Source organism: Schistocerca americana, chromosome X (assembly GCF_021461395.2).
Source record: "Schistocerca americana isolate TAMUIC-IGC-003095 chromosome X, iqSchAmer2.1, whole genome shotgun sequence".
In the NCBI taxonomy this organism is placed as follows: Eukaryota; Metazoa; Arthropoda; class Insecta; order Orthoptera; family Acrididae; genus Schistocerca; species Schistocerca americana.
The window spans coordinates 413,190,854-413,208,160 of record NC_060130.1 but is presented as its reverse complement, the minus strand read 5'-3'; the positions used below and the strand labels follow the sequence as shown (position 1 = coordinate 413,208,160).

General features: G+C 44.1%; 1 protein-coding gene across 2 annotated transcripts in view; it reads right to left on the bottom strand.

Annotated features, from left to right (window-relative positions):
* LOC124556838 (constitutive coactivator of peroxisome proliferator-activated receptor gamma-like) overlaps window positions 1–17,307 on the bottom strand; it is a 721,776-nt gene that overhangs the window by 195,148 nt on the left and 509,321 nt on the right. For both annotated transcript variants that reach the window (XM_047130855.1, XM_047130854.1), the window contains one exon: window positions 8,972–9,058. In XM_047130855.1, coding sequence (XP_046986811.1) covers window positions 8,972–9,058 — 87 coding nt within the window. The remainder of the gene's footprint in view (window positions 1–8,971; window positions 9,059–17,307) is intronic.

Sequence of the window (17,307 nt, the reverse complement as noted above, 5' to 3'; positions counted from 1 at the left end):
CAAAGTCTCGCACAGCAGTTATGAGGCAGAAGATTTTCACGGGTTTCTAGGGGGGATGGCTAGTCTTTTTTTCCTTTTGTTGTGAGCGAGCAAATAGCTACAGTTGTGATTAGTGTAGCTGATGTTCTGTTATCTTACATTTATTTTAACATTTTTAATAACATCACTTCACTGTGTGTTTTACGTATAGCACTTTTCTGTGTATATGTTTGTAGCGGCGTGTGAGGGAATTACGTTTCTATTAGAGGATTACATCTTTTAAAACGCAGTTTTTCATATTTTTACCATTTTCTCTCCAAGATGTTATAGTGGGAGCGCTGATTAATTTTATGTAGCCATTCCTTCTAATTGAAACCGACCAGTTATGCCTCAATTGCTGGCATGTTTCTAACAATGAACAAGATGACGTTGGCTAGGCGTCAGGCACAGAACGCGCACAAAAATAAGCTTAGTAAAATATAAATGACACGAACGAGGGCGGTTGTTTCCAGCCCGTTCATTATACTTTGCTGGCAGTTTTTCATGATGTATACTAAAGTTTAAAGCGACGTGTCATACTTTCAAAGTTAAGTGGTCCATTGGAGCTGTGTGCATTAATACAAATATCACCGAGCGATGTGGCGCAGTGGTTAGACACTGGACTCGCATTCGGGAGGACGACGGTTCAATCCCGCGTCCGGCCATCCTGATTTAGGTTTTCCGTGATTTCCCTAAATCGCTCCAGGCAAATGCTGGGATGGTTCCTTTATCCGGCCGGAGTGGCCGTGCGGTTCTGGGCGCTACAGTCTGGAACAGAGCGACCGCTACGGTCGCAGGTTCGAATCCTGCCTCGGGCATGGATGTGTGTGAAGTCCTTAGGTTAGTTAGGTTTAATTAGTTCTAAGTTCTAGGCGACTGATGACCTCAGAAGTTAAGTCGCATAGTGCTCAGAACCATTTGAACCATTTTTGATGGTTCCTTTCAAAGGGCACGGCCGACTTCCTTCCCCGTCCTTTCCTAATCCGATGAGGCCGATGACCTTGCTGTCTGGTCTCCTTCCCCAAAACAACCAACCAACTACAAATATCAAAAACTATCATGGCTTTTGTGAATACTTCTTCTTCGTTACCATTTGGCACGTCGGAGAAAGCAAATAAGAGACGTGATGCTTTGGCTAAAAAGTAAACTCACATTGGTGGTGGAATGGGGTGTTTAAAATATCTAACCAGACATCTAGATTTAAGGTGTCGGTGATTTCCCTCAAACACTTCAGGCGAATAGTGGAATGAAAGCATCGAACAGGCAACTATCAATTTCGTTCCCCATCCTTGGTCATTATAAAGACGTCTTCGCCGATGGAACATAGGACTGTAATCTTACTTTTGTAGAAAAAAAATGTCATTACCAACTGAGGACTTCGTCCGGTATTCCCAGCAGGATATCAGAGCTGACAGAGGATGCCACAAATGTAAACGGTTTCTTAATAGCAACGTGGAAGTGTAAGATTTCTTAAGCTCTATTTAATTACAGTCCATTTTGATATCTGCTCCGGTTGACAGGCATCGTACAATCTCTAATGACACAGCAGTTGTTTTCTTTTCCTGCTGAATACATCAAAACCCTATATGGTACAGTTTAAGACCAGTCAGAATTATTTTTCATACTTATTGGCTGATGTACGTACCAAAGTGATCCGCAACCAGCAGTGCCTCCAGCCAGTCCTATGGTTTTACATAAACACTTGGTTAAGAAACCAGCAAAGTTACCCCCTTATTCTCTCAGCTCTTTGTTTAAAATAATCCTATATACTTACCGAAAAGTTAGCAAAAATCTTGTAAGGCATTGCACAGGCGCCTGCGTAAAACTCAGAGCTGGACTTAACTAAATCCCCGTCAGGCAAGAACGACTGTTATGTGGATCTTAGAAAAATTAAGAAAATGCATTTTCTACCGATCCTCCTTATCGCGTGCACAAACTACATGGAACGGCTGTACAAACACCTTTCCCACCACTTAAAGGAGTACACCAAAGAAATGCGAACATCCGATGTTTGTTATATACACTCCTGGAAATTGAAATAAGAACACCGTGAATTCATTGTCCCAGGAAGGGGAAACTTTATTGACACATTCCTGGGGTCAGATACATCACATGATCACACTGACAGAACCACAGGCACATAGACACAGGCAACAGAGCATGCACAATGTCGGCACTAGTACAGTGTATATCCACCTTTCGCAGCAATGCAGGCTGCTATTCTCCCATGGAGACGATCGTAGAGATGCCGGATGTAGTCCTGTGGAACGGCTTGCCATGCCATTTCCACCTGGCGCCTCAGTTGGACCAGCGTTCGTGCTGGACGTGCAGACCGCGTGAGACGACGCTTCATCCAGTCCCAAACATGCTCAATGGGGGACAGATCCGGAGATCTTGCTGGCCAGGGTAGTTGACTTACACCTTCTAGAGCACGTTGGGTGGCACGGGATACATGCGGACGTGCATTGTCCTGTTGGAACAGCAAGTTCCCTTGCCGGTCTAGGAATGGTAGAACGATGGGTTCGATGGCGGTTTGGATGTACCGTGCACTATTCAGTGTCCCCTCGACGATCACCAGTGGTGTACGGCCAGTGTAGGAGATCGCTCCCCACACCATGATGCCGGGTGTTGGCCCTGTGTGCCTCGGTCGTATGCAGTCCTGATTGTGGCGCTCACCTGCACGGCGCCAAACACGCATACGACCATCATTGGCACCAAGGCAGAAGCCACTCTCATCGCTGAAGACGACACGTCTCCATTCTTCCCTCCATTCACGCCTGTCGCGACACCACTGGAGGCGGGTTGCACGATGTTGGGGCGTGAGCGGAAGACGGCCTAACGGTGTGCGGGACCGTAGCCCAGCTTCATGGAGACGGTTGCGAATGGTCCTCGCCGATACCCCAGGAGCAACAGTGTCCCTAATTTGCTGGGAAGTGGCGGTGCGGTCCCCTACGGCACTGCGTAGGATCCTACGGTCTTGGCGTGCATCCGTGCGTCGCTGCGGTCCGGTCCCAGGTCGACGGGCACGTGCACCTTCCGCCGACCACTGGCGACAACATCGATGTACTGTGGAGACCTCACGCCCCACGTGTTGAGCAATTCGGCGGTACGTCCACCCGGCCTCCCGCATGCCCACTATACGCCCTCGCTCAAAGTCCGTCAACTGCACATACGGTTCACGTCCACGCTGTCGCGGCATGCTACCAGTGTTAAAGACTGCGATGGAGCTCCGTATGCCACGGCAAACTGGCTGACACTGACGGCGGCGGTGCATAATTGCTGCGCAGCTAGCGCCATTCGACGGCCAACACCGCGGTTCCTGGTGTGTCCGCTGTGCCGTGCGTGTGATCATTGCTTGTACAGCCCTCTCGCAGTGTCCGGAGCAAGTATGGTGGGTCTGACACACCGGTGTCAATGTGTTCTTTTTTCCATTTCCAGGAGTGTACATTTTCTTTTGTTACATATACATGGTGAACATTAATAAAACCGACAAACTGCAGTGACGAATTCCTGACTGGAAATGGAGGAAAAAATGTCCTATGAACAAGTCTCCCGAAATGGATCGTTGCCATGATAGATGGCACTGACGAATGACTGTTCCTCTGACCACGTGCCGTGTGTTCCTTGTGTGTTGCAAGCCGTGTGATTGACGCAGCGTTCTGTAAGCAGCAGAACAGTCCGGTATTCATATCGGGAACAAGCCGAGATAGTGTTTGTCTACGGGTAAGCAGAGTGAACAGTCGAGAGGCAGCATGACTATACCAAAACAAGTACCCTCACAAGCACCAACCACATCACACAACATTTCAAGCCCTTTTTTCGGCGACTATGTGATCATGGATCTTTCAGACAGACGAACGTGCAAGCTCGCGGCGGACTGTGTGTACACCAGATTTGGAGAACTGGGTTCTACGGAATATTGAAACGAACCTCACTACAAGCACCAGGCAAGTGCACGGCCATTTTCTTGTTTCAGTCAATGGAGATAATTTTCCCACATAACTTTCTACTAAAAACTGAATTTTGTACATGATCAATAAGCTAAACGAGACCTCTAATGTGACTGATAACATTCAACATAAAAAGGAAAGACAGAGTCATAACCTTTCTGTATTCTGGCAAATATGGACCGGAATGTAGCCGCACAAAATGGTGCACCATCGCACGTATGGGCAAATTTTCTGAGATTTTACAGAAAAAATTGAAATCCAGCACTCCAGCACATACGGAACCACTTACATGATAGTAGTACCACCAGGGCCGGTTGTAACGCCGAACTGAGTGGGGCGTCAGAGGTTCCCATGTACAGATTTCGTACACAGATTGTATCATAATTAGTACCGAAAACTGACATGGAAAGCAAAAAGTTTTGAGTAAAAGTGGGTCTGCAAACTCGATGTGAGCGAGATAACTGCGAATGTGTGGTTACAAGCCGCCACTGACTTCAGTGTCAAATATTGTACTAATTATTATAAACATATTTGAAATGTACACTTTTCGATTAAGTCCTCACCAAATCGGGGTCAAATTCCACCCAAGATTTGCCTTAACATAAAACACAATACTACTTCAGGACGTTTCATGCGGCGAAACAAGTTTTTTTCAAAAATCAAGTTGATAAGACATGCCTTAAGTCGATAGTTGCTCCAGAAAGATCGTGTGGACTGTCAACTTCATCCACTGAAACTGACGCCTCATGGTCAATACATGGTGTTTCATAATTCCTATTACAGACTTCTATGAGTTGGAACGGGGAATTAGTAAAGAAAATTTTGAAATGGAACCCATACCTGGAAATGAACCGTTTGAATGTAAATATGTTTGAAGATCGGTTCACTTTCAAATATGCCGCTTCACAGTACACACATACAGCGGAGACAATGAGCTCTGAGAAGTGTCCTCTACATGAGCCCGTGGCATGGACAATGATTCGAGTAATAGTCGTCGGATTCTCTTTTAGGTTACGAAGGACGTCCTCGTCTACATCTGCATCTAGATACATACTCAGCAAGCTACCGTAAAGTCCGCGGAGGAGGGTACCCTGTACAACTACGAGTCATTTCCTTTCCAGTTTCCCTCGCAAACAGAACGAGGGAAAAACAGCTATCTGTATAAAAATCTTGAATGCTTGCAGCTCAGCAGCTTTCAGACATTTGTTAAAAGACATCTTCAATAAACCGTGAGCTGCAGTAGAATTGTTTTATCTTCCAAAACCGGTTTTCGGGTTCATAACCCATCATCAGTGGCATGTGATGTGGAGGAACCAACAACTGTATGTGTATCGATTTGTACAAAATGATAACTGTACATATGTAGCAGTAATATAAGTGTGCTTACATTATGCACTTCTATAGCAATGACAAGATTGTCAGTTAATAACACAGGATCTGAAATATGTTCTATAACACAATACACAGTTTGTCATGTACGTTATAGCTGTTTACATGTCTTCGTACAAGCCCAAATCTCTCTAATCTTATCTCCATAGTCCTTACGCTAAATGTACATTGGTGGCAGTAGAATCGTTCTGCAGTCATGCTCATATGCTGATACTCTAAATTTTCTCAGTACTGCTCCTCGAAAAGAAGATCGACTTACCCCCAACGACTCCCATCTGGGTTTCCGACACATCTCCGTAGTACGTGCGTGTTGTTCGAACCTACCGGTAACAAATCAGCAGCCCATCTTAGAATTGCTTCTATGTCTTCCTTTAACTCGACCTGGTGCGGATCCCAGATACTCGAACAATACTCAACAATGGGTCGCTCTAGTGACTTACATGCGGTTTCCCGCACAGACTATCCAACTTCCCTAAAATTCAAAGGCGAGATTGCACTGCGTCCTTAGAACACCATAGTCAACACTTCTAGTTGCAAACCTACCAGTTTAGCCGGCCGAAGTGGCCGTGCGGTTAAAGGCGCTGCAGTCTGGAACCGCCAGGCCGCTACGGTCGCAGGTTCGAATCCTGCCTCGGGCATGGATGTTTGTGATGTCCTTAGGTTAGTTAGGTTTAACTAGTTCTAAGTTCTAGGGGACTAATGACCTCAGCAGTTGAGTCCCATAGTGCTCAGAGCCATTTGAACCTACCAGTTTCTCGCAACCATAGTCGTAGCTGGACGAAAACGGTATGTGATGTCATAGATACAACAGGGACTGACGACGGCGCCCTCTTCACAGTTTTTGAGCGTACCGTGAAGCGGGAGATTTGGAAGTGATTTTTAAACTTATTTTATATCGCAACGGAAATGGGTTCCTTATTAAAACTTTATCTACAAAGTACTAAATCCTATCTACAACCGCTAAAGGTCTGTAAAAGAAATTGTGAAACTCCCTGTTGCTTTATACTCAGTTCTGAAAGAGTTTTCGATGTTGAGGGCTAGAAACATTGCCAGTATATATACTTAGCAACTGTACGACTTACACATCATCTAATCAATAGAATATTTCTCTTTCGTATCACGCACAAATTTGAGACTTCTTTTTCACATGCACACATAAGAAATTTAACCATTATCAATTTTCATATACTTCCCTGACACATTACTGAACGAGGTGGAGCAGTGGCTAACACACTGGTCTCGCATTCAGGAGTACAACGTTTCAAATCCCCGTCCGCCCATCCGGATTTAGGTTTTCTTTGATTTCCCGAATTCGCGCGAGGTAAATGCCAGGACGGTTCCTTTGAATGGAGCATGGCCTATTTAAATCCCCATCTTTTCGTAGTCCAAGTTTGAGTTCTGTTTCTAATGACTAAGCTGTCAAATAGCTCAAATGGCTCTGAGCACTACGGGACTTAACTGCTGTGGTCATCAGTCCCCTAGAACTTAGAACTACTGAAACCTAACTAACCTAAGGACATCACATACGTCCATGCCCGAGGCAGCTGTCAATGGGACATTTAACTCTGACCTTCCTTCCCCCTTCCTTCATAGCAGATTTTCTTAAATTTAACTACATACTGGTGAGTTTTCATCACATGTAACATTACGCAGTTCAACAGCGTGTTATGCTTAACACGTCAGTATTAAATTAGACGATTTCTTTGTATTTCAGTTCCACTTTTCACGACGGAGAATGAAATAATCTATAAATTATTGAATTAAAAATTCCATTATTAAACCAAAAAATAACAAATTTTATATCAGTTTCCCTCCACTCAGAAGGCTGTAGCACGCAGCGACTGTTATATTGTAAATAATAGATTTCAGCTATCAATCGTCCTTTTTTAATTCAATGAACTGTGAATGTAGCCAGACCAACAGGGATTACATGCATTGATCAAAAATGATACTGCATTGAGAATGGCTAGTTTCTAGCTGAAATCTAGATCTGCCAATAAAATTTAAAAAGGACAACTGATAGCTGAACTCTATAATTTCATTTGTTCCGCTCAGTTTAAAAGAGAGTATATTTTTATTCACGCTACAGCAATGTACTAGCTGTAGTCCTTTCTGCTTTCAATAAAATCTTTTGAAGATCTCAGGGATCTCAGGGTTGCCTTAAATGGAAATGAAGTGTTTCATCTTTTAATATTCACCACTGGAGTAAGATTCGTAAATTTATTTCTGTTACAGAGAAATGTCTTTGTACAGGGGGGTGGACAAGAATATGGAAACACAAAAAGCAACACATTTTCATGCCTAATACGGTGTAGCAAAACCACTGGCATTCAAAACATCTTCCAGTCATCTCGGAATGGATGATTACAGGTCCTGTAAGATTCTCAAGGGAGTATTATACCATACTTCCTGCAAAATAGCGGCAAGTTCAGATAACGACGATGGAGGTGCATAGCGCTCACGTAAGCTTCGCTTCAATGCAGACCACAAAGGTTCGATAATACTGGTATCTCGTGAGTGTAGTGGCCACGGGAGATGCAGCAGTTCATCCGCGTGCTCACAGAACACGTTCTGGACGATGAGAGCTGTGTGAACAGGGGCCATGTCATCTTGGGACACAGCATCACAAGTGGGGACCAAACTCTATACTATGGATTGGACCAGATCAACCAAGACTGTCACATAATCTTTGACATTTGGCGGATGATGTTTTTCCGCTTTCCCTGTGTGCGGTATAAATCTTCTTCCTCTTTAAACACCAAACACTTCGGCTTCCTTGGATACGGAAGCACCTACCGTAGCAACATCAAAAATTCGCCCACGTTCGAATTCACTTATCTTGGACACAATACACGCACAGCTACACGGAATGCTGTTCTGACCACGACTGACGCTTTCAACGAAACACGAACATTGCACAGGTGCCGTGCGTTGTCAGATACAACAGCACAACCTGCAGCCTGAACTAGCATCTGCATCTGAGTTCAAGAATTCATTTCTCGCCGTGTTTCCATAGTTTTGTACAACTCCTGTAGTACTTACTGTAGAAGAAAAAGCGACGCATTTCCTTTATCACTACATTTGGATTTATTTTTAAGGGTCTTACGATAAGCCCAATGAAAGGCACTCATTGTCTGTGGGCGGGATCAGGGGGAAAAGGGAAGGGGTGGGGTGAGCGATGGGACGCAGCCCCAAATCCTCCCGCGGTCAGAAAAATGGTTCCGGATCCTCCCAAGCCCGCAAGGGTCTGAAAAACGATGGGACCGAATCCTCCCGTTTGAAGCAAGTAGCAGTTCTAAACGTTATGAATACTCCAAGCAGGCAACAGAAAGCATATGAAGTACAGTAGAAGATGCAAAAAATTTTAGTGTGTATTGTATGTTTAAAAGTTTTATCTTTTATCTTATTGAGATAAAGTCCAGTCGGCACAGCGCCAGCGACTAAGTCACGCTCAAGGTCACGCGCAAAGCGTGCATAAGTGAATCTGTATTTTTTGTTTGAAACATGGGAGGGGTAGGGGAAGGAGATAAGGAACATGGCAAAGATAACTATATTATTGTCTATAATACAACATACCTTGTGTCAGTTTGGGAGGATTCGGTCCTGTTACCTACCTTGTTTCCGGACCATTCTTGGCCGCGTCCGAGCGTTGTCCGCAGAATGGTACGTCCCTCGCGAGGTAGACTGATCTAGAACCAGCTCTGAATAAAACAGGTAGGGTATTACTCGACAATAAGGGTACAACAAATATTTTAGAACAAAGTGGCTTTCATAGAAGCATCGTTAAGCACCGCAGAAAATAATATGTTTCCCAATCAAGCAAAAATGCTGCAATTAGATTATATAGAGAGAACGCAGCGAGAGACTGCAAAACACTGATTCAGTTTGTGGTGATCTTTTCTAAAGGAACGCCATCAGCGTGATGTACAATGCGGTCTTCTCTGAATAGCCAAGAAGAGTTGAACGGTGAAACAACTGGAAGCATTAGAAACCGGCATGTGTATGACACAGATACCAGGTTCAAACTGAACAAACAGTTTCACATTCCAGTGCTCAGTTTGCAAAATCGGTCAAATTAGCATATATGTTTCAGTACCCGCTCGCCAACCATTGAGACTCTACAACATCATCACCAATTGACAGCAAGAACGCTTGGTTGAACATGAGCGAGCTGTGAGGGGACAGCTGTGTGAAAGAAGCGCACTCTTTCCACAAAAGCATATTAGGGATACACGTCTGTTCGATAGTAGTCATTTATTAGTTCGATAGTAGTTATTTCTTTAGGATGCTGCTTGTATAAAATGATACTGCAGAAATAACTGCGTTTACACTCGCAGGCAGAGGAAAAGGCTTCTTTTCGTAGGAAGAAAATAGGAATAAAAGGGACAGGAGAACTCACATTTTGCGCCCCCTCCACGGCTGCTATGTTGGCAGGGGACTATCTCGCCACGGCCTCAGTACAGCCCCTACAGGAGCGTCTAGCAACACGCATTTTTTTTTTCTTATCTGCACGTACAGGTTGACAATTATTGAACTGCATGAAATAAAATCGTCAAAACTTCTCGACGGTTTGCGCTAGGACGTTCAAACTGCACAGTTGGCCGAGGGGCATGATGGGAATTAGTATGCGCAGTATGGTTTGGTTTAGTGACGAAGCCCACTTTCATTTGGATGGGTTCTTCAACAAACAAAATTGGCGCATTTGGGGAACTAAGAAACGGCATTTTGCAATCGAGAAGTCTCTTCACCCCCAACGACTGACTGTGTGGTGTGCAGTGTCCAGTCACCGAATACTCAGTGCGATATTCCATGATGACACACTGACTACCGAACGGTACGTGAAGGTTTTGGAAGATGATTTCATCCCCATTATCCTAAGTGTCCCTGATTTCGACAAGATGTGGTTCATGCAAGACGGAGCTCGATCGCATTGAAGCAGGAAAGTGTTGGACGTCCTGGAGGAGCACTTTGGGGACCTCATTCTGGCTCTGGGGTATCCACAGGCCAGTGGCATGGGCCTCGATTAGTCGCCATATTCTCAGGATCTGTACACCTGCGACTCCTTTTTGTGGGGCTATAGTAAAGACAAGGTGTACAGCAACAACCTCAAAACCATTTCTCAGTTGAAAACTGTCATTCAGGAGGTCATCGACAGCATCGATGTTCCGACACTTCAGCGGGTCATGCAGAATTTCGCTATTCTTTTGCGCCTCATTATCACGAATGATGGCAGGCATGCCGAACGTGTCATAACCTACATCCGAGTATCAGTAGTGACGTTTACATGTTGAATAAAGTTTGTGCACGGCGTAGTTTGTAGCTAATTCACATTTTTTTCATATAGTTCAATAATTGTCGCCCTGTAAAACTCTCCTGGGTTTCGTTCGTACTTTTCGCTTCCTTGATCAACCTATTCTCCCTCAGAAGGTCGTATAACTCCTTATAATTCTGTTGTTGCTTAAAAATACAGGGTGTCTCAGGAGAAATAGCATATGGACACATACCATGTTCTGAAGGGTTTTCGGGTAGAATACATTTAAAGTACATTTGTTTTTGGGGTAGTGGCTGGCACGTATTTGTCGGGGTAGTACAAATAATTCATCACGAAGATTGCCATACCTTACGCCATTAGATGTTAGTTTAAGGGGTTGGATGAAGTCTCAGGTGTAAAATCGAAAGGCGAATACGACGAAGTGAACTGCTTGCTCGAATCATGATAGCTGCTGCCCTCATCAGGGAACGCGCAGAGGTACTCGGGAAAGTAAAACATGTTCTCCCACGAGAGCACAAATGCATTGAAGTTGCCGGTGGGACGTTCGAACATATATTGTAAACTGTACGACAGCAGTAATGTAACGTTTACCATAGTGCTTACACGTGAATGTATTACAAATACGTATTTTTCAACTGATGTTTGCAAAAACTTATGCTGTACTTTTTTCTAACTGTCGTACATATGTAAACCTGACAATGTATTAAATGACACAGAAAATAAATAACAATATACATTTAGATGTGTTCTACCCCAGAAACCATTCGGAATAAGGCGTATGTCCATATGAAGTTTTTTGCTTCAAGTGAACGTTCCTGTCATATCCCTGAATCTTGACCATTCCTCTTCGTACACCCAACTGGCACGAAAAACTTTAATGTCGTATTTGCACGGTTCATTTAGCTAGATCTTGACCATGCATTGTCCCAGCAAGCACCGTGCCGCAGTGGCTACGCAATGCAGGAGCGGGATTCACATCCCGTCTCGCTTTCGAGACAAATTACCCTACATCAAGAGAATAGTGCAACAGTTCTTTGAAAACTCGACGGCCGACATCTTCTCCACCCATGGTTCAAAGTGATATTACGTTGCGTTTCTACCCCTTCCTTGCATTATCATTTTAATTATATTAAACGTTGTAGCTCGTTGAGGCATTCTTTACAGGAAGTTACAATATTCTGTACAATTCAGCGTCTTCCAGGTTTCAAGAAAGAATGATCACTAATACTAATAGTGTAATTCGCAAACTCTCAATTAAAACTTCCTCTCGGTATTATCCGTTTCATGTCACAGCCCCTTCGCAAAAAATGTATTTTTCAGTTCCCGAATAACATAGACAACCCCATGACCAGGATACGAGTCAAGTGATGATTAGTGAGATATTGTGATAACACTAACAAAGTTTCATGAAAGATATTGTCGGTACACATGACGACATCTATTTCAGGTATTCTTATCGGTACGTCAGTTATAGCTTTGCGATTGTCAGCTTCCATCTGTGATTGCAGACCATCGTTGTTTATGGTTGCTAATGTGCGCTCTTGTAATTCACTTCAGAGATAGGATTACACCGCCGCATTGTAAATTACTGAGCCGGCATAGTGTGGCGCACAAATATTCTGCTGATATTAGTAATTCCTTTTTTATGTAATTTCAAGTTTAAACTTCTAAATAAATAAAGTCATTTAACTTAGGGTACATGGTTGGTCTACTCAGTCGGGAGGCAAGCTGACATTCAACTCGCTAATCCCTTATTCGTGGCCGGCCGGAGTGGCCGAGCGGTTATAGGCGCTACAGTCTGGAACCGCGCGACCGCTACGGTCGCAGGTTCGAATCCTGCCTCGGGCATGGATGTGTGTGATGTCCTTAGGTTAGTTAGGTTTAAGTAGTTCTAAGTTCCAGGGGACTGATGACCTCAGAAGTTAAGTCCCACAGTGCTCAGAGCCATTTGAACCATTTTGAACCGTTATTCGTGTTCAGAAGTGTATTTGTATTGTTTCTCTAGTACCTGGCAGACGTATCTCCTTTTCTGCCGAATGTTGCTATATAACAATATGAAGTTACACATTTTTTCTATTGCTTCAGACGCAACTTCTCTCCCACCCACATTTTTCTATTCCACATTTGCTGTCTACACCTCCGTCTCTTGCTACAGAATTACAACATCCCTAAACTACAGTATTATCGCGTCTTTTGGGACATCGATTTTGATTCACAGCTACTTTACGAGTTTTATCTTCGTCGTGAGTCTCTTATTTGGGAAGATTCGCATCCGTTTGAGTTATTTACTTTAGTTTGTTTAGTTGCCTTTGTGATATATTGCCGCATTTTTTATAGTGGTTGTAATTGCATATTTCCTTTGGGCGCATCAACATTCGCAGCCTACATAAGTAGTTTTACAAATCAAATAACACAATTTCAGAGACTTTACTGGTCTCATACAGATACGATTATACACACACACACACACACACACACACACACACACACACACACACACACACTTTCGAGGCTGAGCTGCTATTCCAGAACATGGAGAGCCTCGGCAATGCTGCTCGCATGTAAGTGGCAGTTCAAAGTAAACTGGGGTGGCAGTGCGGATTTGGATCGGGGAGAGAAACGTGCCAGGGTAATCCGTGTAGTTGTGTGAACCGCTGTGTCAAGGTGGCTTAGTAGCTAACGTACCTGCCTAGTAAGCAGGATACCCGGAATCGATTCCTGGCCTAAGTACAAATTTTCACTCGCTGCAGTCTATACACATGAAAATATTTTACTTCCGCCGGTTGTATTTACAGGGGCGGCCAAATGAAAACGATACAGATGGAAAAAAAGTCAGTCAGCTGTTTATTATTTCAAAAGTAATTGCCGTAACTGTTAATACGAGGGTTGGAACTTAAATAGGGAAATACGGAAGCGTCCGATCCCACCCGTCTGCTTTGACCCATGACGTCACAAATATGGCGGAAACAAAAACAAACACACACACTTGCCACAAGAAGCCTAGTGACACTAACGGGACAAGCGCGGGAAATGGGGTGTTTTGGGTGGGGGGCAAACTAAATATAAACAAATTTAGACGCCTTGCGTAGCTACAACGTGTAAGTGAAGACAGCCATGCATGAATACCCACCCACTTCCCCAAGGGTCGTAACCCCTGCAACCCATAGAAGATAAAGATGCTTCAGTAGCTGATTAGTGTTTTTTGTCTTAAAAAAAAATCTCACGGGATAGAACGAACAGATCAGAAAGATAAATATAATAAACTAAAACAGAAATTCGAGGAAATAGATAATTAAAATACGTAATAAGTGTTTTTATATTTAAAAAAAATCTCACGAGATAGAACGAACAGATCAGAAAAGTAAATAAAATAAGATAAAACAGAACTGGAGACAGCCACACTCAAACCAAACTCCGCGCCGTCATGACGTCACACACGACAACACCCTTACGTCACGGGTCAAAGCCGACGCGTTGGATCGGACGCTTCTGTCGACCCTTAAATAGTGGCAACTATTTATTCACAAGCGATACAAAAGAGTTACATGTTTGCACCTGTTACTGTCCTTCAAAGTAGTCACCAACGTTGTGTAGAACCCGTTGCCAGCGATGTGGAAGGCGTAGTATATCGATAGCAGAGCCTGCTCAGTTGATGATGTGAATGGAGCCGTCTACTGCCTGTCGAATCTCTGGAACAGTTCTGAAGCGAATGCCACGAAGTCGTTCCTTCATCTTCGGAATCAAATCAAAGTAACAAGGACTCAAGTCTGGGTGGATGGTACAGTACTTCCCAGTCCCATCGAGCGGTCATAGCAGCTACAGCTTGCGCTGTATGCGCCCGCGCATTGTCGTGCAAAATGATGGGTGGGTTGCGCAGAAAGTGTCGCCACTTCTATCGCAAAGCTGGTCTCAGGTGATTCTCCAAAACGAACAGCAATACTGTGCACTGACGGCCTGTCGTGGAGGTACGTAATGCGCTAGGATAACACCCTCACAGTCGTACACGAGAATCACCGCAACTTTCACGATACTGGGGCTCTGACGCACTTTCGACTTTCGCGGCGACCCAAATAACGCCACTCGTTGGATTGGCGTTTCAGTTTTGGCTTCGTGGCATACGCTTCAGAACTGTTCCAGAGATTCGACAGGCAGTAGACCGCTCCATTCGCACCATCAACAGAACAGGCTCTGCTAACGGTATACTACGCCTTTCACATCGCTGGCAACGGGTTCTACACAACTTTGGTGGCTACTTTGAAGGACAGTAACAGGTGCAAACATGTAACTCTTTTGTATCGGTTGTGAATGAATAGTTGCCACTATTTAAGTTCCAACCCTCCCACATTTGTCCTCTGTGAGAAAAGACGGTCATTGCCTTCCTGGAAAATGTTTCTGTTTGCCTATGGAACCTTTATTGTACCCAAGCGTGCACCTCTTCGTTCGAAGCAAATTGACGGCCACCAATGTCTTTTTTAAGGGTTCCAAAATATGGAAATTGCATAGGGAGAGCCCGGCACTGTATGGAGGATGTTCTGCAGCGTACTTGAAACAACCTTGGCAGCATATGGACGGGCTTGGTAGGATTATGCAAAGCCAAGATCTAGCTAGATGAACAGTGAAAATACCACGCTAAGGTTTTGCGCTTGAATTATTGTCAGGAGATATACCTGGTGCCCCTAAAGGAACGGTCAATATTTAGTGATATGACAGGAAACATGGGCACGTTCACATGTGGCCAATGTTGTTTCGAGTATGCTGCAGAGTTTTCGCTGGGAAGCCCTTACACATCCTCCATACAGTCCTGATCCCTCCCCATGCGATTCCCATATTTCTGGAACCGTCAAGAAAGATATTCGTGGCCGTCGATTTTCTTTGGACGAAGTTAAGCCTGAGTACGCCCATGACTCCGTAGACAACGACAAACATTTTTCCACGAAGTCATTAACCGTCTTGTCTCACAGTGGGATAAATGTATTAACAGTTATGGCGTTTACCTTTGGAACAATGATCAGTTCACTTACTTCTTTAAGTCTGTATCATCTGACTGCCCCATGTATTATTTCCTGTCACCTCTCTTTTTCGCACTTCTCTCAAGACTCGCTTCATGTTTTCATTCGTTCAGAGACATACATCTTTGAGCCATTTTACCCCTTAAAGAGTTATGTACATAATTATTTAGTCATGCGGGTTACTTTGTCTACGTTCCGCTGCATTATTGACCATTCTACATTTCACCCTGATGCTGAAACAATGTACCTTTCCACGTTGATGCTATGTGAAAGTGATAAGGCAAAATACTTATCACAAACAATACTAGTGCCTATCAGTAGTCAATAGGTAAAGATGTCCTCAACCAGAAGATTGTTTTGAAAATCGCAGTGTTTTAGTTGGCACGTTTTTCTTTGAGGTGGACAATGGCCTTGCGCAGTGGTAATACCGGTTCCCGTCAAATCAACGAAGTTAAACGCTGTCGGGCTTGGCGAGCACTTATACAGGCGACTGTCCAGGTCTGCCGTGCGCTGTTGGTAAGTGGCGTGCACTCAGCCGTTGTGAGGCCAAGTGAGGAGGTACTTGACTCAGAAGTAGAGGCTCCGATCACGAAAACTGACAACAGCCGGGAGAACGGTGTGCTGACCAAATGACCCTGCATATCCGCAACCAGTGACGCCTACCGGTGAGGATGACACGGCGGTCGGTCAGTACCGTTGGGCTTTCCGAGGCTTGTTCGAATGAGGTTAAGTTATTACTATTGAAGGTAGAACGCCCTTGTATTTACCTGAATGTACTGACTTATCTAGCCTGTTATGGGGGAACCTACAGTTAAACGTGGACTCGAAACCATGGCATAACTTCGTTTGTTTTACGCTATCAAATCATTGCCAGAGGTGAAAATAGCGACAAATTAAAGGAAAAAACCACAAGACCGATGCAGATTGAAACATGCATTTTAGGATTTGTAATCTGAAACCCACTTAGACCCAGTCATATTAATATACGTCGTTAATAATCTTATAAATTGATGAACGATATTGGCTTAAGAAATCTATTTGTTTTGCTGCAGATGTATCAAACCTAACAAGGCTAGTAGATCTTAATACAAACCAGGAATGACCTGCTCTTGAAGAAACAAAGACGTACTACGGACATACAAGGCGAATGTTTGAGGTGTAGCAGGACATCCTTTAGCAGCTAAACAGGAAGCTGTTTCACGAAGCATGTCACAATACAGATCGCTAGCTACATCCTGAGAAATATTTCACCACTCTTCCTGCAAAAACACACGAGATATGGAACTTCTGTTTCCCCCCGAGTACAAAACGTTAAAACAATTTACGCAGCTGAGTGACGTCTTCGACAACCGCCTATATTTCGACAGGAGCATACCCCGCCATTTTCAAGACACGTATGCAACGAGAGAGCGCTGTGCAAGGAAACTGAAAACCTCTGTATGCGGGGCGTAAGACGTAAGGACAACACACGCAAAGTAGACACTAGCGTTGCCACACAACCAAAGATGACCAACGTCAGAACTTGTTGGTAGTGAATATTAATTACCAACGGGTGAGGTAGCATTAACTCTGCCCCTCTGTCACCATCCGGCTCAGCGTGAAGTGGTACTTCGTACCTTTGTTCATATGGGGCCAACAAATTTCATGCCCTGAAAGTTTTTCAGTTGAA